This window comes from Dama dama, chromosome 18 (assembly GCF_033118175.1).
Source record: "Dama dama isolate Ldn47 chromosome 18, ASM3311817v1, whole genome shotgun sequence".
Classification (NCBI taxonomy): domain Eukaryota; kingdom Metazoa; phylum Chordata; class Mammalia; order Artiodactyla; family Cervidae; genus Dama; species Dama dama.
In genome coordinates, this window is record NC_083698.1 from 30,427,837 (window position 1) to 30,449,910 (window position 22,074).

General features: G+C 40.9%; 1 protein-coding gene across 5 annotated transcripts in view; it reads left to right on the forward strand.

Moving 5' to 3' along the window:
• Positions 1–475: 475 nt before the first annotated feature.
• CCDC126 (coiled-coil domain containing 126) overlaps positions 476–22,074 on the forward strand; it is a 40,665-nt gene continuing 19,066 nt past the window's right edge. Inside the window, exons 1-4 of one of the 5 annotated variants that reach the window (XM_061165091.1) lie at positions 476–716; positions 1,121–1,201; positions 13,264–13,392; positions 18,283–18,661. In XM_061165091.1, coding sequence (XP_061021074.1) covers positions 18,424–18,661 — 238 coding nt within the window. In that variant the 5' untranslated portion in view covers positions 476–716; positions 1,121–1,201; positions 13,264–13,392; positions 18,283–18,423. The remainder of the gene's footprint in view (positions 717–1,120; positions 1,202–13,263; positions 13,393–18,282; positions 18,662–22,074) is intronic. The other 4 variants (XR_009696647.1, XM_061165090.1, XM_061165093.1 and 1 more) reach the window with 4 other exon arrangements.

Consider the following 22,074-nt stretch of genomic DNA (forward strand, 5'->3'; position numbering starts at 1 on the left):
TTCATTGTAACAACTTATCTGCAGATTCTTTTGGATTTGCCACATACATATCTATGAAAAATAACGATTTTGTTTCTTCCTATTCTTAGCCTAGTTCTTAGTCCCCTTACTCCATTGGCTAAGGACATTCAGGGGCAATAACGGACATTCTTGCCAGTAGTACACTTTTAATCACTAAGCCCTCTGCCTCAAGCCAACGGCGTGTAATTGTTGGTTCACAGCTGGAGGGTGTGAGTGAGACGCCCACGCTCTCCTTTCAGCGCTTGCAGCGAATTAAGCCAGAGAGTAAGCCTCCCTGAAGCTCGCCTTCCAATTCTCAGGAAGGAGCTGGCAGCCCCCTCCGGTTGCCACGCAACGGCGTCTCCTGACCCGGAGTAGGCGCGAGCCCGTTAGAAGCACGTGCCGCCTCTTCCGCATTCCTGGACTACATCCCCCACAATGCATTGCGCCGCCAGCCTCAGGTCTCCAAGCGGGGGAAGGGCAGGGCAAGGAGGCGGAGCGGAAGCAGAGTGTGAGGGACAAGAGGAGTAAAATCCCCACAAGCCGGGAATCAACCTTGTTGCTGATTCCCAGCTCAGGCCTTTCTTCATCCCGACCTGGAGGCTGTTTCGCAAGCGCGGGACGCAGCTGACGCCCGCTAATCGGCTTTCTTTGCGCCGCCCCAGCTCGGAAGCCAGTTGGCGTCGGCGACAGAGACGAGAAGCCCACAAGGCAAGGTAATGAGGAGGGGGCGAGAGGGAAGCCGCGGTTGGAGGCGTCTCTGTCCATCCGGCTCGCGTCTCTGCCGGAGCCCCTCGGGCCGGGGGCCGCCTCTCCTCCGCGGTGCCCCGTCCCCCGCCCCATCGGGGCCGCTGCCTCGGGGCGTCCGCAGAGACCCCGCTCCAGCGCTGACCCGCAGCTCCGGGCCACGGCCGAGGAGGGTCTTTGTCCCTACCGCTCCAGGTCTGACAACCGCGGCCCCTGGGCCCCGGGCAGAGAACCGAGCGTGTCTCGGGCTGCGTGATCCGAGTGGGGCGGGCTGGGTCCCGTGGCCGCTGGCGCGGGGGAGCGACGGACCTGAGCTGCGGGGTTGGAGCGCCCGCGCGGCAGCCGCACTCACTTCTTTTTCCGTTTCTGACAGCTCACTTCTGTTCTACTTTGAGAGAGAAAGTCAGATGCCCTTTTTCAATTCCCTCTCCAAAACTCAGCTGCTGGGTGACTGGTAAGGATGATTTTAAACGGCTATGTCGACTGTGGTTTATAATCTCGCAAGCCCTATTAAAACAGCCTGGCTTCCAGTCCCGATCGATTACTGCCTGGCTTTAGTGACCTTGGTTAATTAAGGCTCTAAGCCTGCATTTTCTCACCAATCAAATGGCCGTAACAGTACACATCTCTAAGTTGCTAGAATAAGAAATAATATGCTTACAACGCCACAAATTCTTCACTTGGAAAAATTCTTTGAGTGTGATACATTAGCTATACTGAAGTGGCTCCTAGATTGGTGAGTTTTGCGTTTTTCCTTGTTTAATCATTGGCACTCTGGGTTGTATATTCTTCACTTTATGTATCTTGTTCACCTTAAACGTAAGTAAAGGATTCTTTAAAATGTGCTGTGTTTTCAATTTCCGCCGTTTTAAGATGGCTGAGGACATTCTTGGAAAATTGATGACTCTGCTTTTTGTGGGTCGGCTTTAGATATGAGGACTTACTCACCCCACTCCCATCCCCAGCTGTATTCTGTAGGGGATTCTTGGAGGAGCTTAAGGGTTTTGGCAGAATAAGCATCTAGGTGTTCTGCAGTTCTTAACCTGGGGGTTCACCATCTTTACCTTATGCCAGCTTCCCACCCGCCCCCCTCGCCCTTTGTGCTTTGTACTGCTGCTGCTAAGTCACTTCAGTCGTGTCCGACACTGCGACCCCATAGACGGCAGCCCACCAGGCTCTGCTGTCCCTGGGATTCTCCAGGCAAGAACACTGGAGTGGGTTGCCATTTCCTTCTCCAGTGCATGAAAGTGAAAAGGGAAAGTGAAGTCGCTCAGGTCGTGTCCCACTCCTAGCGACCCCATGGACTGCAGCCCACCAGGCTCCTCCGTCCATGGGATTTTCCAGGCAAGATTACTGGAGTGGGTTTGCCATTGCCTTCTCCCTGTACTTTCCTACTGTTTAGTAATTTTCACTTTTGGGCTTTTTGTTTCCAAGTTGTAGTGTTTGTTCTCAGGATAAATCCAATGATGGCGATACATTTTATAAGAAATGACTTGAAGCATTTCACATTAGTCCTTCTTTAGTTATGATTGTTCTTGCACTATTTTCTCCTGAATTTTACTTACATAGGTGTTGAGTTTTTCCTCATGGAAATCTTTATGGTCCTTTGTTGAAATTGTTTTCATTTAAAATGTGTGTTCTGTACTACTTTTAGTTCAAATACTGTGAGGTCTGAAATAAGTTCTCTACATTAAGCTGTTTTTGAATGTATGATTATGGTGGGGGAAAGCCAGTGGAGCAAGGTGAACTTTGTGTAATGTCTTGAGTGACACATGCATGAAAAAAAATTACTTAAGAAAAAGAGTAGTCTACTGAATATATTTCATCAGGATATCAGAGAACCAGAGAGTAAATACATGAAAAACGTATTTAAACTGTGGGAGATGGCATAGTGCACATAAAGATTTCTGGTTCATTTAGAAATGTGTGACAGAAATACTCATTTTTAGGAGAAAATGTTTCTCTGTTGGTGATGACATTTAGTGCTGTGTAAAGGACAGAATAATGACTGTGGAAATAGGAGACCTTGATTCTTGTCCTGGGTCTGTCACACTGTATAACCTTAGTTTCCTTTGTGGTTCTCAACTTCCTCATCTTTCAAATAGAGAATTGGTCTGATTCCAGGGACTCTTCTAACTCAGACTTTTCAGTGATAAGTTCTTTTTTAATGTGAGAAAAAAATGATGTAAACCCTTTTAATAATTTATTTGTGTCTTAGGGTACTTTTTCCCCCACCTTGGGGAACGGGTACGTATGAAAGAATAGAAAGCTGCCATAAACAAGAATCTCTTTTCCTCCCTTTTTCAGGAGCTGCACATGTTTTCTCTGCATTTTTGACATGGTTAGTTTTCTTCCTCCGTACTCTGTACCTCTTTCCTTTAGTCGCAGTCTCTTTATCTGATATGCCTGCTTTTATATAACTTGGGATCCCATGGACAGAGTAGCCTGCAAGCTACAGTCCATGGAGGCACAGAAGAGTGGGGACAGGATTTAGCAACTAAATAACAGTATAACTTGGGTGTGTCAGTCCCCCTAATTCAACCTCGTTGTTTCTTTTTTGTGATATTTATTATTTATATTGTTTATTTATTTATTTATTATTTTTACTCCCAACAGTTTTTTTTTTTTTTAGGGGCCTTTTTGTGCGAAGTTTCAGGCAAAGGTGCCCAGTCCTGGTCTGGTCAGCTGTGGAAGGGGAGGTGGGGTCATGTGGCACAAACCATGATTGGCTGAGGCGGTGGGCAGGTCAGGCTTTATGCCTGAAATATCTAGTAGGGCGTGATGTATTTTGGATTACACTTTTACTGTGTGTAGTGCTTGAATAGTTTCCCCTTTGCTCTAACATTCTCCTCGCCACCCTCACTTATTTTACCCGTTGCCTTTTATCTGTCTTTGTCCTCTCCAGTGCTGTCGTCGTCATTTGCCTCTCCCCAATATGCCATCTAAAAATGATCTTAGATCTTGAGATGTGATATTTCTGTGTCTTAGCTGGAATTATAGTGTAGCTTCTCCCAAGGCAGTTCACATTTTAAATCTTAGATCAAATTAGTAGTGGGTGGCTGTGTCCTATGTTAAATTTTTTCCCTAGTTGTTAGCCTCAGGCAATATTATGTAGAGAAACTAGAAAATATTTTAGGAATGAGCCTCTCTTCTGAAATTACATTCAAAGGCAAGTCTGTGGCATACTTAATTCTTTTTTTGGAGAGAACTATCTGAACCTCTGAGCTCTAGTGAGAACATACTGTGTCTTTTTGTAAAAAGATCTGCTTTTCCAGCTGTAAATTCCGTAGGAGACCAACAGGCAGTGATTCTTGTAGCACCTTTGGCTGAATGAGAGCTTCTGTGCTTGCTAGTTGCTGCTGTTGCTGTCAATAGTTACTTCAGTTATATATTCATAACGGCACAAAAACAGAGCCCTGAATGAATGCAAAAATGGGACTTGAAGGAGAGATTTCCAAGGTAGGATTGGCCATCCATTGAAGTTTTTAGTCTTGCTATTGCAGTGTTTACATAAAAATACAAGGAAATATTTCAAGATCAGCAGTGTGAAATGCAGTGTTTTTAACATTTTGGACTGCAGCCCATAGAAAGGGACCTTTTAACCTACAGACTCCATGGATATATAACTCTGTGGGCGTGTGTATGAAAAATATATATAAGTGTATATAAAGCTGAAAAAAGTTTTACAACATAAAATCTATATACTGTACCGTCTACTCTGATAATTTCTATTTCATTTATATATTTTTGGCTATGTTAGATCTTGGTGGTTGTGTGCGGGCTTTCTCTAGTTGTGGGAGGGGCTACTCTCTAGCTGTGGTGTGCTGGCTTCTCTTGTAGAGCTCAGGCTGTAGGGGTCGCTGGGCTTCAGTAGTTGTGGCTCTTGGGCTCTAGAGCATGGACTCAGTAGTTGCGGTTGCTCCTTGTATTAGTTGCTCCTTGGCATGTGGGATCTTTCTGGGCTAGGGATCGAACTCATGTCCCCTGCATTGATTGGCAGATTCTTAGCCACTGGAGCACCAGGGAAGTGTTCTCTATTTCATCTTGTTTAAAAGGGCTAGTTGAAAAGTAGATTCTTGTTCCTTGCTTTTGAAAAAACTCTGGAGTCCTGGGCTGAGAGTTTAGATGCTTAATTTCCCCATTTGTTTGATATTGGGTAGTCATTAATCCTCCTGATGCTTCCCTTTCCTTATCTTTATTTATTAAAAGATATTTATTTCTTTATATGAGTGCACCGTCTCTTAGTTGTGGCACGTGGCCTCTTTAGTTGCAGCATGTAGTCTCTTAATTGCAGCTTGTGGGATCTAGTTCCCTGACCAGGGATCGAACCCAGGTTCCCTGCATTGGGAGCACAGAGTGTTAGCCACTGGACCACCAGGGAAGTCCCTCCTTGTCTTTAAAATGAGGATCTTCTAGCTTAAATATTCACTGATCCTCTATCTTTACTTTTCCCTAGTAATAATTTTGGAGTAATACATTCGTCTTTAGGTCTTTGGCTAGGGGGAAACCACTGAAAAATAGCTTAGATATGTAGTTACTTGCATGTTTGCTGTTTGGCAAGAACTTTGAAAAATCTTTGTTCATATGTAAATCTTGTGAATTGAAGTGAATCCATTAAGGTCTGTAATACAGTAAATATATAAATTAAGACAAAATTTCCCCATGTTCTTTGTTTTTCTACTTTTGTGTTTTGTAATGAGCAATATTTTGGAGTTTGAAAAGTTGTATTTAAAATGCTTGACAGCAGTTACAAATTAACATGTCATCACATTGCCAGATAGACTTTACTTCTCCTCCTCCTTACCACTGCCCTTTTCTAATGTTTTCCTGTGTACAGACCACCATGTCAGATCACGACTGCTCGTACGTTGCCCAGCAGCGGACCTGCCGTTCTCATGAGAAAAGGGAGTGCAGAGCTTTCTCTGCTTGTGGGTCTCCTTTTGTTCATTTTGGACAATTTCTCCAAACCAGGCCATTCTGTGTGGGGACTGGGATCCCTTTCATTCTCATATGTTTGTACTGAAGAGAACAGAAATAAGGAATTTACTGTCTCCTCCCAAGATTCTGGTTAGAATTCTCAAGGTTTTGGTTAGAAGGAAATTGGAGCCAGACTTCATACTTTCATTTCTTTCTCAGATCAGACCTCCTTAGAGGGCCTTCCTTGACCTCATGGCTCATTTGGCTCCTCCAGATTCTCATTTTTTCTCAATCTCTCTGATTATTTTATTTGTAGTAGTTTCTTGCAAGCTGAAATTAGCTTGTTTCTGTGTTTGCTTGTTACCATCTGACTTCTACTAAAGCGTAATCTTTAGAAGAGCAGGAATCCTGGCTTGTTTCCTTTCACATCTCCTGTTCCTGGCACATAGTAGGTGCTTTAATAAATATTGTGAATGAATAAGTGAGCAAATGAATGAATAAACCAAAGTCTTTCAGGCTTAAATGAAACTGTATGTAGTAAAGGTTGTGTTTGAATATGGTTCTTTCTGTGTCATCCCTACCCGCCCCCCCCCCATCATTTTTTCTGGGAATGGGTTCTTATCATTGTATTTGCTGATCATGGTGAAGATACCTACATCCAGAAGACCTTATATATTTTTTCTAGTTCTTTTGCTTATGTTAAAAAAATAAAGATCTGATTTCTTAAGTTCTTCCTATAGCAACTTTGTAATACTTTGATTTCTGTGAATCAACATATTTGAAACTTTAATATGCCAACCTGATAGTTTAAAGAATAGTCCAAACTATATATTTTCAGAATTTTTAGTATCATTGACCTAAACTGCCATTACTGTTTTCTTGTTACATTCCTTTAAAACAAAAAAGAACAAAGTTCACTTAATATTAAAGTTCATTCGGCACTTACAAACAGTCTTTTCTCCTGGAGGTAGGGAAGGTGGTGTGGTATAGAGAAAAACCTAAATAGTGAGTCAGGACCTGTGTTCAGGGCCAGAACAGTTTCTGCTACTAACTGATTGCCGAACTGATTTTAGGCAAGACACTTAACATCTCTGAGCTTTAGTTCCTACATCTGAAATGTGAGAAGATTAAATCAGATTTCTGCCCAGGTAATTGAAAATACAGTCGTCTCTCGGTATCTGCAGGGCATTGGTTCCAGGTCTACCTCTACCTTTACCGCCCTGTGACCATGGATGCCAAAATCTTTGGGATGCTTAAATCCCTTATATATTAATAAGATGGCATGTTATTTGCAAATAACCTACACACATTGTCCTGTATACTTTAAACCATCTCTCAATTGTTTGTAATACCTAATACAATGTAAATGCTGAGTAAATTGTTGCCAGTGTGTGGCAAATTCAAGTTTTGCTTTTTGGAATTTTCTGGAATATCTTTTCATTAAATATTTTCTTTTTTTTTTTCCTTTTCATTATATATTTTCTATCTGCAGTTGGTTGAATCTGTGGATGTGGAACTCAACTAACTAATTTTATCTTGAAATTCTCTTCTCCTCTGCACCTTTGCCCCTCAGAAATATTACAGGGAGGTCACTTTGGTGCTCAGGGGAGATGGTGGGGTTAGGCTCAGGGTGTGCTTAAAGTACATAGCATTTCTGCTGATTGTCTTTCAGGCTCTGTGGAAGTTATGGCTGCAGTGTAGGGCATGTTACTCTTGCTCTTAAGAGACGTGGGACTTAAAGAGACAAGCCTCAGTTGGTATAAAGTAATGTGCTGTGAGATGTGAGAGAAGGAGTTGAAAGTGGACTCGAGTAAGGTTATGAGGTTTTAAGACCCTTCTCATACAGGTAGCATTTAAACAGATACTCTAGTCTCATTTTAGGCCATAAAGGGGAACTGTTCTCATCAGTGACATGCTATTAAGTCATCTTAATCGTTGTTTGGTCGCTCAGTCGTGTCCGACTCTTTTGTGACCCCTTGGACTGTAGCCCGCCAGACTCCTCTGTTCATGGGATTTTCCAGGCAAGAACACTGGAGTGGGTTGCCATTTCCTCCTCTAGCGGATATCCTTGACCCAGAGATCGAACCTGCATCTCTTATGTGCCCTGCATTGGCAGGCAGTTTCTTTACCACTAGCGCCACCTGGGAAGTTGTCTAGTAAAACATCCCCTGTGTTAACAAGTTACTCAAATTGCTAACTGATATTGCTGCGTAAGTACCTGATACTACTAATAAATGTTAATATTTATTGACGTTAGTAGTATAAGGTGTCATTTATTCTCACCAGTGTTAGGTAGGTACTGTTGTCTCCATGATGTAAGTGAGACTTTAGGGTTTAGGAAGATAAAATAACTTGGTTAAGGTTTTAAAGATAGAATATAGGCAGCCCTTTGTATCTGTGGATTCTGCATCTGTGGCTTCAACTGTGGATTGAAAATACTGAAAAAAAATTCCAGAAAGTTCCAAAAAGTAAAACTTGAATTTGCTACTGTTTATATCACATTTACTTCCTGGTGGCTCAGACTGTAAAGAATCTGCCTGCAATGCAAGGGGCCCGGTTTTGATCCCTGGGTTGGGAAGATCCTCTGGAGGAGGGCATGGCAACTCATTCCAGTATTCTTGCCTGGAGAATTCCATGGACAGAGGAGCCTGGCAGGCTGCAGTCCATGGGGTCACAAAGAATCAGATGTGACTAACATATAGCATTTACATTTGTATTAGATATTATTAGTAATCTAGAAATTATTTAAAGTATACAGGAAGATGTGCATAGGTAATATGCAAATAATATACCACTTTATATGAAGGACTTGAGCATCTGTGGATTTTGGTATCCATTGAGGGCCCTGGAATCAACTCCTGCAGATACTGAGTGTGGATCATACTGTATGTAATTTCATATGGAGATTGATAGAGTACCTTGAGACTGGAGGTGGGGTAGAAGTGGGAGTGCTACTTTTTGAAGAGGTGACATTTGAGTAAAGGAGGAATACTAAAGGAGGAAAAGGAATAAGCCATGGGGAGAGCATTTCAAGCAAGGGAATAGCAGTTGTGTTGACCCTGAGTTCAGAAAGGATTTGGTGTGTTTTGCCTAGCTTGACTGTAGTACAGTGAGCAAGGGGAAAGTGGTGTGAGATTAGGACAGACAGAGATAATGGTGAAGTCAGATATGCAGAACCTTCTGGACTGTGGCCATGTTGCCAACCATAAGTTTGTGTGCCTCATGCACAGGGAGGCCAGAGAGGCCAGAATGGGAGTTTGGAGCAAGGAAAGGTTTATTGCAACAAGCATGAAAGGAGAATGGGCAGCTCCTGCTCAGAAACCCTGAACTCCAGGAATTGTGTGCTCATCACTGTTGTACCTTGACGGCTTCTCCTTTGTTTCTGCATTTTCTCCCTTCTGTGATTAGTATCTGTTTGAACCTGCTGAAGCCTTCTCTTTACAAACAAGAAACAGGGGGCACAGAAAGGCATTTGTACCTAGGAGGGCTCCACTGGGTCCTATTTGGTTTCAGTAAATAGTTTTAATTTTATTCCAAGTACAGTGGGAAACCATTGATGAGGTTTTTTTGGTAACTGTAAGTTTGTTTCCTACGTCTGTGACTCTTTCTTGTGTTGTAGATAAGTTCATTTGTACCATTTTTTAAGATTACACATATAAGTGATATCGCATGATATTTGTCTGTCTTTGTTTGACTTCACTCAGTATGACAATCTCTGGGTCCATCCATGTCTCTGCAAATGACATTATTTCATTCTTTTTTTGTGACTGAGTAATATTCCATTCTACGTATGTACCACGTCTTCTTTATCCATTCATCCATCAGTGGACATTTAGGTTGCTTCCATGTCCTGGCTGTTGTAAATACTGTGGCAGTGTACATTTGGGTGCATGTATCTTTTTGAATTGCGGTTTTCTCTGGATGTATGCCCCAGAGTGGGATTGTAGGATCATATGTTAGCTCTATGTTAGCCCAGGAGTTAATCTACCACCTTCCTTATCATCACTGCCTTACATTTCCAGAAGTTTTTCTTCATCCCAGAGTATTTCTAAAACTCTGTACTCTAAATCATAACTCTCCATTCTCTCCTTCCGCTAGCCTCTGGTAACTAGCATTCTACATTCTATCTCTGACTAACTCTTCTAGGTACCTATACAAGTGGCATCATATAGTATTTGTCTCTTTGTATTAGCTTCTTTAACTTAGCATAATGCCTTTAAGGTTCATCCATATTGTAGCATGTATCAGAATTTTATTCTCCTTTATCACTGAATATTTCATTGTATGAATATACCACATTAAACAAAGCGTTCACCTGTTGTTTCCACCTCACGGTGCTGCAGTGAACATGGCTATACAAGTTCCTCTCTGAGTCTCTGCTTTTGAAACCAAGCAGGACCCAGCAGGGACCACCTGGCACAGAAGCCCTTCCCAGCCCCCCATTTCTTTCTTGCAGGATGAAGTCTTCAGCCTCCTAGACCTCCCTGAATTTCAAAGGGCAGATGCAAATAGTTGCTAATCAGGCATGTAAGGGTATGCAGAAACAAAGGAGAAGCATCAAGAAACTATATTGCAGCAATTAAAGTAGTATTGTGGTTCCTCCTCAAGGAATATATATGTAATATCTTCAAGTTTTTCTGAAGGAACTAAGATTCCCACACAGGTAAGGATGGTTAACTTCAGCTGAGCACAAGATTCCTGGAATACCGCCCTGTTAACCTCATCACCAACCAATCAGAAGAGAGTCACATACCATACAGCCCTCATTCCAGATTTTGCCGATGAAAATTTATCCCTGAAAACCATCAAGGACTTCGAGGTTTTTGAGCATGAGCCACCTGTTCTCCTTGGTTGACCCTGTAATAAACCTTTCTCTGCTCCAAACTCCCACATTTTGGTTTGACCTTACTATGCATTGGTCTCATGTACTTGTGTTCCATAACACTTTCAGTTCTTTTGTAATTATACCCAGAAGTGAAATAGCTGGGTCAAATTGTTTAATTTTTTTTAGGAACTGCCAATACTGCTTTCCACAGCACCTGCACCATTTTGTATTGGGTTTCAATTTCTCTGCAACTGTACCAACAGTTTTGTTTTTGTTTTTTAATAATTTCTGTAGAAGAAAAAAACATTTTCATCTACCTTCTTAGGTTCATTGCTCAGGACTGTGCAAAATAAACTGACAAAAGATCAATTAACAGGAGAGAAAGGTTGTTTCATATACAAATGGTGCACATCACAGAAATGAACTTAAGAAATAAAAGAAGCAGTTACTGCTGAGAGCGTATATACCATTTAAACAAAAAGTCATAAAGTATGGAAGTGTGATAAGACAAAGGAAAAGGAGATTGAGCTTCTGGAGTCAGTAAATTGTGGGAAGGTAAATAAATGGGGGAAACTAATGAAAGATAAGATTTGTTTTAGTAAGGCGTGTTTGTACAGATTTGTCTCAGCATCAGTGCCCTGTCTCCTGTGATAGAGTGTTCTCTCTCACCTTTCTCATAAGTAATTCATGTTTTGCTTTCAGGTAGAAAGGGGGAGATCAGGGAGGTCTTACTGCATCTGCTGTTTCTCAGTTATCTTTGGCTCAAAATAATCCTTATACCAAAATGGATATTTGGGGGTGACATGTTCTGATGCCCTTCGTAGCCATCCTGATGGTGTCAAGTGGTATTTCATTGTGGTTCGAATTTGCTTTTCCCTAAAAATTAGTAATTTGAGTACCTTTTCATGTGCTTATTCACAATTTGCATATTTCCTTTGGAGGAAGAAATTAAAATTGTGACTATTCAGATCATGGCTTGTTTTGCTCTGAGGACAATGGCTTGAAATGGGGTTGGAGAGGAATCTAGGAAATCCCTTGAGAAGTAGCGGCAGTGATTTAGTTGGAGATGATGGTACTTGGAGCATACTCTGTTGCCCTTCTTCAGGTCTAGTACTTTACAGATACTTCATTTTAAGTGTGTCTCCTCTCCTTAATTTTTCTACTTTTGGGCCATATGGTGTGTAATTTCTTTTGTAATTTCTGCAGTTGGGTGAGAACTTTCCCCTGGGAATCCTAAAAATATTCAAAATCTGTCTCTCTTAGGGCAAAATAATGATTGATGAAGCTAATATGTTACTGAACCAAAACTTTGATTCACCCACATGCAGTAAAGCCAAGCTAATCTGCTGACACTGGGTTGCTGGGAAGGAAAGTACAGTGTTTATTGTGAGGTGCCATACGAGTTTTGATGCTGGTAGCTCAGCTTCTTTGTACACTGGTGCCAAATCAAACCTCAGAGACAGAGTTTTTGGTAAAGTAGAAAAGGATAGCTTTAGTGCTTTGTCAGGCAAAGGCGGGGAGACAGTGGGCTCCTGCCCTTGAAACAGTGTATCCTCACTTGGGGAAGATAATGTTTTATAGTAAATGTTTAAGGAGGGTATGGTCATTCTGTGGATATTCTTCTGAAGGGTTGGTGGTGAGGTAGGTAGGAGTCAGCATCATCAAACTTTAGGTCCAGCTGGTCTGGGGTCTGCTTGCTTGTGGGAAGCATACCACAGCTTAAAGACATTGTGTGTATCCTTAGATGGGGAAACAGGACCTTGCCCCAAAGCTGCTCTTGACTGTTTCTCCCTGGTCTCTCGTGCTCTCCCTTCCCTAATTAACATCTGCTTGTATCTGTCCCATTGGAACTCAGGGAAGGTCATGGAGGCTGAATGAAGGTTGTTTCTTATAATCGAAGAAATGGGGGACACAGAGGCCTGTGGGGCCCTGAATGGTATCAGTTCTTTGGGACAGATAATGCTCAAAAAGTCCATTTTCTGGAGGAAGCTTTTATAGACAAAATTTGGGGTGAGGGCTGTATGGTGTGTGACTTTCTTCTGACTGGTTGGTGGTGAGGTAACAGGGTCATCTTGTGCTCAGCCTGAAGTTACCATCTCCCACCTGTATGGGGATTTTTCCTGCAGAAGAACTCAGAGGTGTGTTATGTATATTCTTTGGGGAGGAACCAGGACCATGCCTCATCACTGTACTATTGTTTCTTTATTTTATTTTATTTTTTTGGCCTCACATGTGGCATGTGGGATCTTAGTTCCCCAACCAGGGATTGAACCCATGCCCCCTGCAGAAGTGAGGCATGTTAACCACTTGGACCACTGGGGAAGTGTCCCTATCACTGCACTGTTGTTTCTTGACTCTTTCTCTTTTGTTTCTGCATTCCCTTACTTTGCTGACTAGCAATTATTTGAACCTATCCTTTGGAACTCAGGAAAGGTCTAGGGGGCTGAATGAAGTTTGTTTCCCAAAAATAAAGACCGGGGGACACAGAAAGCACTTGTGTCCAGGAGGTCCCCACTGGGTCCTGCTTGGTTTCAATAATGATTTTATTTTTGCCTTTAAAAACTCTAGTTGTTTCTTGGGACATGTTTGACGTTTTACTTTTTAAAGTAATTAGTAGGAAATTAATATAGTGGGCCTAGAAGTTAAGACTTAAAAGTTTTTATATTTCAGACTGTTTTGGTGGAGGAAGAATACTACGCTGGATTGTAGCCATAAGTCCTCAGTGACAGTGTAGGCCTTTTAGGTTTCTAATTATTGTCTCTGTCCTGATCTAGGTGGCCTTTCAGGAGCTGAACCGGTACTTGAAGGACAAAGAAAAATTGAGGAGTTCAGTGTTCAAATTCTCTGCCATTTGCAACTTTGAACATTGCACAGAAATGGGTCAGGAGATAGAAGGGCTCCAGGTTAGACATTTACAACTGTCCTCCTGTTTGCATTTCATGGGGCACGAAAAAGTGGGTTTCAGGCATGATACTTAGAACTGCTAGCATTTCCTGAGACAAGAGTTAGATGGGCTGCAGTTGAGGAATTTACAGTCAGCTTCCTGTTTGCTCTCCAAAATGGAAGTAACAGCAGAAACAAGGTAAATAGCCAGTCTTTGTCTCTTGTAAACACCTTAAGGTAATAGTCATGGCAAGGACAAAGAGGGGCAAAACCCTATTTGAGTAAAGGATTAAGGAATCTCTACTCCCCCCTCTTTTGGGACAAGGGAGATGCTACACAGTCGCAGAAAGGCCGCTTGTGGGTGGGTCAAAAGTCAGGGGATAACTATGCCAGGCCATGAAGAGTATTGCTCCTCCTCAAAGCCTTCGCTTGGAGATGCATATTGGCTGGGGGGTGTGTGGGCACCAAGGGGAGGGTCCCAGGGTAGGTCAGGTGTGGAGAAAAAAAACCAAATTGACCTGAAGGAAGACAAAGATCAGGAAGAACTGAGGTATGTAAATGACTTAACCGCCTCCTTGTGGAGTGCTCCTCACTAGGGGGTGCTGTACCCTTCTCTCTGGGTGTACATCGCAGCCTTGCTTCTGCCTCAGCTGAACAAACTGCTGCCCCGTGTGCTCGCCCACGTGGTCTGCTGTGTCTCTAGTACCTGCACGTATAGTTTCTGCCTCTGTGATAAATGTATTTTTCACTGGGAGCAAAGTTCCAGGGAGAAATAGCTTCTGGCCTCTAGCCATAGCTGGTCTGGTGGCTAGGGTTCTGGTTTTCCTCCAGGCTCCCCAGCACTGGGATTAAAAAAAAAAAAGAAAAATTTCCAGGTGGTTTTTTTTTTTTTTTTTTTTAAATCTTTTTTTTTTTATTAGTTGGAGGCCAATCACTTCACAACATTTCAGTGGGTTTTGTCATACATTGATCCAGGTGGTTTTAACGTGAAGCATTCCCTCAGAAGAGACCAAAAGCAGTATCCTTTTTGGTATTTTAGTCACCTCTGCTGGGCTTGCTTGCAGTAGCTTGTGGAAATGAGCCCTTAGATAACAGTTTTTAGGTCTTCTTGGGTCACTGTGGAGAATCCTCACGGACTGTTGAGTTGTTCAGCTCTTTGTCAGGCAGAAGCTGGCTCTGGGCCGTCATTTCAGCTTAGAGAAGGCTCTAGGTGTCTTCCACACTCATTTATTCCTTGGTGTCCTTTTGTAGTTCTCTCATGTCTTGAGGGATTAATTGCTCCCAACTTCTGACCTCTATGCTATTCCCAGAGACAAACCCTTTTCATAGTAAAACTTCTTATCTCTGTAGAAAACCATGTAAGAAACACAAGCAAGTTACACAGTGTATAAATTTCGCACTGCTGAGTCGCTATGAAATTTCCCTGACTTCCTTCTGAGACGGTCTGCTTTAATTTTGCTGTAGGCAATGGTGAGTAGACACATTGCATGTAGAATCAAAGCTACGGAGACCTTTCATGAAAGCCCTCTTTTCTGAATTTGTGATACAGTCGGGTCATACACAGTATAGAGCCAAAAGGGGGGTTCTTTATTTAATGTTTGCAGCTCTTTGGGTCCCTCAAACTGAGAAACTCGGCTTCCTTGTTCCCTGGGGTTTATGACTCTGGGGACATACCCTCCTCGGCCGTGCTTCTGCCTCGTCTCCCAGGGTTTTCTCTCTGTCTGGTGTTGGTACTGCCTTTAAGCAGTGTTTGTGTTCATGATAGTCAGCAGTCTGTCATTCCTTTTTTTAAAAAAAATTATTTATTTATTTGGCTGCACTGCGCATCTTGTGGGATCTCAGTTCCCTGACTAGGGATTGAATCTGGGCCATGGCAATGAAAAACCAAGAATCCTAACCTCCACCAGGCCACCAGAGAACTCCCCAGCCTCTCATCCTTAAGCTTGTACCTCCTTGGAGGGATTTTACCTCTTATGGGTTAGGCCCCCTGTGTTTAACTATTCTCCTTCACTTGTCATTCTGGCTTCCTTACCCATGAACCTCCTGTTCTCTGCCTAATGCCATTTACAGTTTGGGGATTTGTCACTTTTGTGAAGTTTTGTCACTTTTGTGGAGTTTCATAAAACCTAGAAGTTCTAATACATCTGGGTTTAAGGACCCTTTTAAGGGAAAGAAGAGACCCTGAACGGAGATGTAGATTCTGAATTTGTGGACTTGGTGATCCTCGTCAAAGTTCAGGCTAGTGAAGTGAGTGGTCCTGGGTATTAAAAAATCTTGGCAGCCTAACCTCGTGAAGCCTTACTTTAGTCATCTTTGAAGTGGGAACAGCAACATTTTTTTTGAGGTTATGTAAATCTTAAATGAAGTAACCTTTGTGAAGTGTTTATTTCGGTCTGGACCAGTGATAAGGATTCAGTACTTGTTAACCACAGTGGTTGCTGCTGCTGCTCTTTTAATGCCATTGCTGTAAAAGAGGGCAGTGGTTAAGAGCCTGAGCTTTGAATCCTCTCTCTCCCACTATCTAGTTGTTTGATCTTGGGTAACTTTTTTTTTTAAATGTAGGATATATCTCTCTATAAAAAAATTATTTATTTTTAATTGAGGGATAATTGCTTTACAATGTTGTGTTGGTTTCTGCCATACATGAACATGAATTGGCCATAGGTATACATATGTCCTCACCCTCTTGAACTGGGCAACTTATTTAACGTTTGTTTGCTTCAGTTTTTTCATCTGTTTAAGTTAGAATATTATTAGTATGGGATATTGTGAAGATTAAATAAGCTAATTTATGTAAGGAGATTAGAGTAGAATATGGTTATGAAGTAAGTAAGTGTAGTAATGATTGTTGCTGTTATTTAACTGACGTATATATCCTCTTGCTTCTGGTTTTGAGTCTCTTCCTTTGTGGCCTTGGACAGGTATAGTAGCCTAGAGCTTTCTAGGCTGTCATTTTAACCTTCACCTGCCAAAATACCTTCAGGCCTGTGTTCTCAATTCTCTGGTAATGTCACTTTTCTGGCTTTGTGGGCATGCCACCTTTAGAACCCTGTTGTGACTGCTTCAGGACAGATTCCCAGTTGATTTTTCCACTGGGTACTGGGTTGGATAATCTAGCACTCAGGTCAAACTTGCAAAGACATAAGCACCTGTAAAGATGTATGAAGGAAGGTTTACACATATGAAAGAATGTTTTTAAATTTTGCTTGGGAACCCAGAATTTCTATTTTCTGAACTTAAATGTAAAAATCTTTGTAGAACAAAATATTAGGTGATGTTTACCTTACTTCATTAAACAAAATTTAGTAATCCACTATTGATATTAATGATATTGTTTCAGTGAACTCTGAAGGAGTTTGTTGTATGCACGGTAACTGAAGAAAAAAGCAGAAGAAAATTAGAAAATGAGTTAATTCTTTAATTTTTAATTGCTTTACATAGTAATTAACATACCTAGTTGGTGGTGTAGTCATGGTTGTAGTGAGGTTTGGAAAGATGAATATACTTCAGTAAGAGTAGATGGGTGTCCTTCAAACCTTGGAGCTCCAGAATTTACTGGACATGTGTCAGGGACTGGGTGGCAGGGTGGAGTAAAGTAAGAATGGGAATTTTCTGAACCGAAATTGGCAGGGCAATAGATCTCCCCCTTAAGCATACCTCAGCACACATGCATTTGCTAGAAAAACTTTGATTATATGTGTTTTGTATTTTGATATTTTGCATAAGATCATTGAGTAAATACTTTCTTAATTTATTTTCAAAAAGGTTTGAAAGCACATATGCTAGAAATCAAATTCCTAGGGCAAAATAGGATTTTCCTGCTGCTTAGCATATATGCTGGCTCATAAATATGTGTTGAGAGTGATTGAATGCTTTACTTTCATTGATACTATATTCACTTCTAGTCTTACTGTCCTCAAACTAGATTTTATTACTTCAGTTAAATAGGTTAGAATTAGTGTGTTTTATTTGCCCATACTACTTTAGAAAGTTAAAAAGTTCTTAGGGATTATTTTCATTAAGCTGTACAATGCATTTTTTGGACTCTAGGTATATTTCTCCCTGAAGAATTTTATCCCATTAGACATAATTGAAGAGTTTTCTTCACTGGACCCTTTGGGTACATTATTCGGGCACATTATTACTGTTAAGATGTTTATGATTCCTTGATTGTTATTACTTTGTCTCTTTTAAAAAACTGAAGTATAACTTTTCAGTTTTTCCTCAAATTATAAAAATACATACCTGTTTAGAATTGTAAATTTGGAAATGTGAAAAAAAGAGAGTTAGTGCTTGTCATGTCTGGCATAAACTTAAAAGTATAATCTTAGAAATTATGACTTATTTTTCATCTGAGGTTGGTTATTTTTTAAGATTATCCGTTGTCATTAGTGGTATTTTCTAGTGACATATTGGCATACTTATTGTGGGTTTTGTTTTGCTTTTCAGTCAGCCATTTTGATCTTCCAGTCTGTTTCACCTTTCCTATTTCTGACTTTCATTTTGGAATCAACTTTTTTTTTTTTTAAGGAGAAGGAGGAATAACTTTCACACATTTAGGTTGGTGACTTGTATTTGAAGAGGCTGATATCTCTATAAATCTTATATATTCATCATTTTAGTTACAGACGATGAGAAGTTATTCAAAGAGTTTCATGACCATCGTGGCGTTTCTTCCAGGTAGTTCTAATGAACTGACATTTATTTCTAGTTTAAATTTTTGAAGAGCTGTGTAAACAGAGCTGATAAAAGACCTGGAAGCTTATTTAGTGATAGAGAAAATTATAAAAAAGAAGACAATACAATTCCAAATGAAAGCTATTTGTAGAATCCCTTCTTTAATCTATCATTGTCTATTCTATTACTGATATAGTTAAGACTAATCGCCTTTTTTCTTCTCAATTTTACAGAGTTAATTGTGAGTTGGAGGCAACCTTGCTGAAGATGAAGAATATACATTAGAGGAGGAGTTTTTTTCTTTCACGTCTTGATTGCTTGGTGACTTGCCTCTAGGTACCATTTTTCAGTTGAGTCTGTTTGGTTCCTCAGAAATGGTTTTTACAATCTCAAGAAAATCTATGTCCCAGAAATTGAGTTTACTCTTGCTTGTATTTGGACTCCTTTGGGGATTGATGTTACTGCACTATATTTTTCAACGACCAAGACATCAAAGCAGTGTCAAGTTACGTGAGCAAATACTAGATTTAAGCAAAAAATATGTTAAAGCCCTAGCAGAGGAAAATAAGAACACAATGGATGTCGAGAATGGCGCTTCTATGGCAGGATATGGTAAGATAACCATAGAATATTCCCGGTTTTCTCCTCTTCATCCTGTCCCCATTTAATGATAATCATGGAGGTCCAACTCACTACTTCATGCATAGGTGTTCACAAAGTAATTTTGTCTTGACTTTTTATTATGAAAAGTTTCAAATGTACTGACAAATAGAAACCTGATAAATATCCAAATAATACATCACTTAGGTTTTAACAATTCTAACATCTTGCAGTATTTGCTTTGTCCAATTTTTGGAAAATATTTAAATTATAAAAATTGTGGCATTTTACTGCTAGATATTTCTCTGTGTATCCCTAATATAATGACTTTTTCCTGCATAATCAGGACTGTTGTCATCCCTAGTTCATATTTGCGTTTTTCCTGATTGCCACTTTACTGCTGCTGCTTTGTCCCTTCAGTTGTGTCCAACTCTGTGCAAACCACATGGACGGTAGCCCGCCAGGCTCCTCTGTCCATGTGATTCTTCAGGCAAGAGCATTGGAATGGGTTGCCGTTTCCTCCTCCAGGGGTCCCACATTCCTATAGCTCATCAATTGCACGACGTCCGTGAGTTCCTAAGAAGCAGCCTTTGCCAGCGTCTCCAGTGCTGCTTGTTGCCGTTCTCCTTTTCACATCCCGCTTGCCGCTGTGTTTTAAGTTCTTTGTGTGTCGTGTTCTCTCTTGCCTTTAAGACTTAAAGAGAAGAGCTAGATCACGGTGTGTGTATGTGAATGTGTGGACTATTTCAGTATTTTTTGAATTAAAATTATACATGTATGTATTTAAACAAGCAAACGTGTTATAATTGTGAAAGGGCAGTTTTTACCACCTCCAACAGCTCTCAAATTTCCCATTCCTTAGAGTCAGCCATTTAAAATTATTTAGTCTGGTGTATTTGGTGATTATATCCATGCCTCTAAACAGCATGTTCTATGAGCTACTTCTTGACTTTTTCACTTACAGGAATTATCTGTTTACTTCTCACTACAAGGTGAGAGTTCAGCTTTCTTTCTTCCTCCAAATTGCATCCCACCCACCCTAGGCTACTTTCACACACACACACTTGCTTCCTGGCCCATCATAATTTTGGTTGGAATAGTATTCAGTGTTTGTATTATTATGACTGTGTTGGTGGCATTTATTAATATTACTGAGCCATATAATACATTATGGTTACTTTTCCTTGTCTGTACAACTGTATTTTCCCCTGGAAATAAAGTTTATAAGGATCAATTCTTATTTCTTTGCCTAGTTTTCTATCCCCACGGCCATTTAAATCTCCTTCAGAATATTCAGACACATTAGGTATTTTACCACTTTTTTCTTGGGTAAACTCTTTCCTAGAGCCTTTGGATTTGCTCTGGCCTGGTCTGTTTCCTCTCTAGGCTTCAGTACTGAATTGTTCTAGGATCTCACTCCACCAGCATCCCGTGGGTACCCTTTCCCTCTGTTGTATTGGATCTCCTGTATCCTAGAATCCTGTGACTTCCCCTTTATTGGTTAAGCCCTCATTTTGGGGGAACAGACCCATTGGGAATTTTCTCAGAAAGGTAGAAAAGGAGGTCAAAGTCTTTGCATATCTGAAAAGTGTTTTTTTGTTGCTACCCTCTATCTTCATGCTTAACTGACAGTTTTGGTATTAGATTGGAAATAGTTTCCCTCTGATTTTAAAGGCTTTGTTCTTTTTTCTTCTTTCTTAGCTTCCATTGTCCTTTTGGGAATCTAATGCTGTTCTGGTTCTTCAATCTTTATATGTGACTTATTTTTGGGTGCTTATAAGATTTTTGTTGTTTTGAAATTTCTTTTAAAAAATTTATTGAAGTATAGTTGATTTACATCTTCTGTAAAGTGATTTTGTTTTTATATACACACACACACACACACACACACATGCATATTCTTTTTCATTTTTTTGCCATTACGATTTATCACAGGATGTTGAATGTAGTTCCCTGTGCTATGCAGTAGAACCTTGTTGTCTTGAGATTTCTTGATGATGTGCCTGGGTATGGATTCATGTGCTGGAACCTTGGTGGGCACTTTAAATCCCAAAACTTACATCCTGTATTCTGGAATATTTTTCCAAAATTTTTTATTTGATTTTTCCCTGCACATTGTTTTCATTCTTTCTTTTTGCAATTGTTATTCAGCATTTGGGCCCTCTGAATTGGTCCCCTAATTCCCCTTTATTTGCTTTCCTAGTTTCCACCTCTGTCTTTTTGCTTTATTTGTTGAAGTTTTTCCTCAGTATTTTCAGTTCTATATGGAATTTTTCATTTTGTCTCTCATTTTTAACTGCTAAGAGCTCCACTTTTGTTATTTCCCTAAGGTTAATTAGTGATAACTTTTCTGAAGTGTTCTTAAAGAGTGAGACACTAAAACCTTGATGGGAAATGCTGAGTTGCTGAGTGGTGTTCACTCAGATGATCTGACTGGGTCATTTGTTTGGGAGTATCCTTCATATTTACAATGACTTCTGATCACTACCTACTTGTAATTCGGCCAGATTTGACAGGTTAAGGGCATAATCCTTCACAATACTGCCCTTACTTCAGACACCAGCTGTAAGTTTGGGTGTCCCCAGGTCATCTCCACTTTTTTTTCCAGCTCTCTACAAGTTCCAGGGTTCCCACTATCCTCTTAGGCTTATAATGCATGAGATCAGCTCATGGAACTCACTGAAAGCAGTATACTTACTGTTACAGTTTTATTACAGCAGAATGAAAATCAGAATCGGCCAAAGGGAGAGACAAACAAGGCAGGTCTGTGAGGATTCCAGATGCGAACTTTCTGTTGTTTTCTCCCTATGAAATCAGAACACGTTGCCCTCCTGGCATGTCGGCGTGTGTCAGTATTAAGAGTATTGCCAGTGAGGTGAGCCCATTGAAACTTCGGGGTTCAGAGTTTTTACTGATGTTTCATTGTGGAGGTATGATTGATTGAGTCATTAGCCATGTGGTTGAGCTCAATTTCCCAGTCTCCCTCACCTCTCCCCTACTGGAAAGCCCTAACCCTCTCATCACAAGAGGGGTCTTTCTGAATGGCTTGCCCCCATTCTGAGTCACCTCTGTACACACTATCTAGGGGCGCACCAAGAGTCCCAGTTTAACACATTATTGACCCGGGTTGGTTTTTGCAGAAACTAATGCCTCTGGTGCTAATCTGTCTCTGCTCAATAATATGTTAATATCAAGTGCAATTCCTTGGGCCCACCATGAATAACAAAGACAATCAGCCAGGAACTTCCTGGCATTCAGAGTCTGCCTCCCAGGATCCTGGGACAGAGGCCAGCTAAATTTTTCTTTCCCTTTTAAGCAAATAATTAACGAACTGAATTTTGGCTGTGCTGGGTCTTTTGTTGCTGTGCTTGGGCTTCAGTAGTCGCGTCACGTGGGCTCAGCAGTTGTGGTGCTCAGGCTTAACT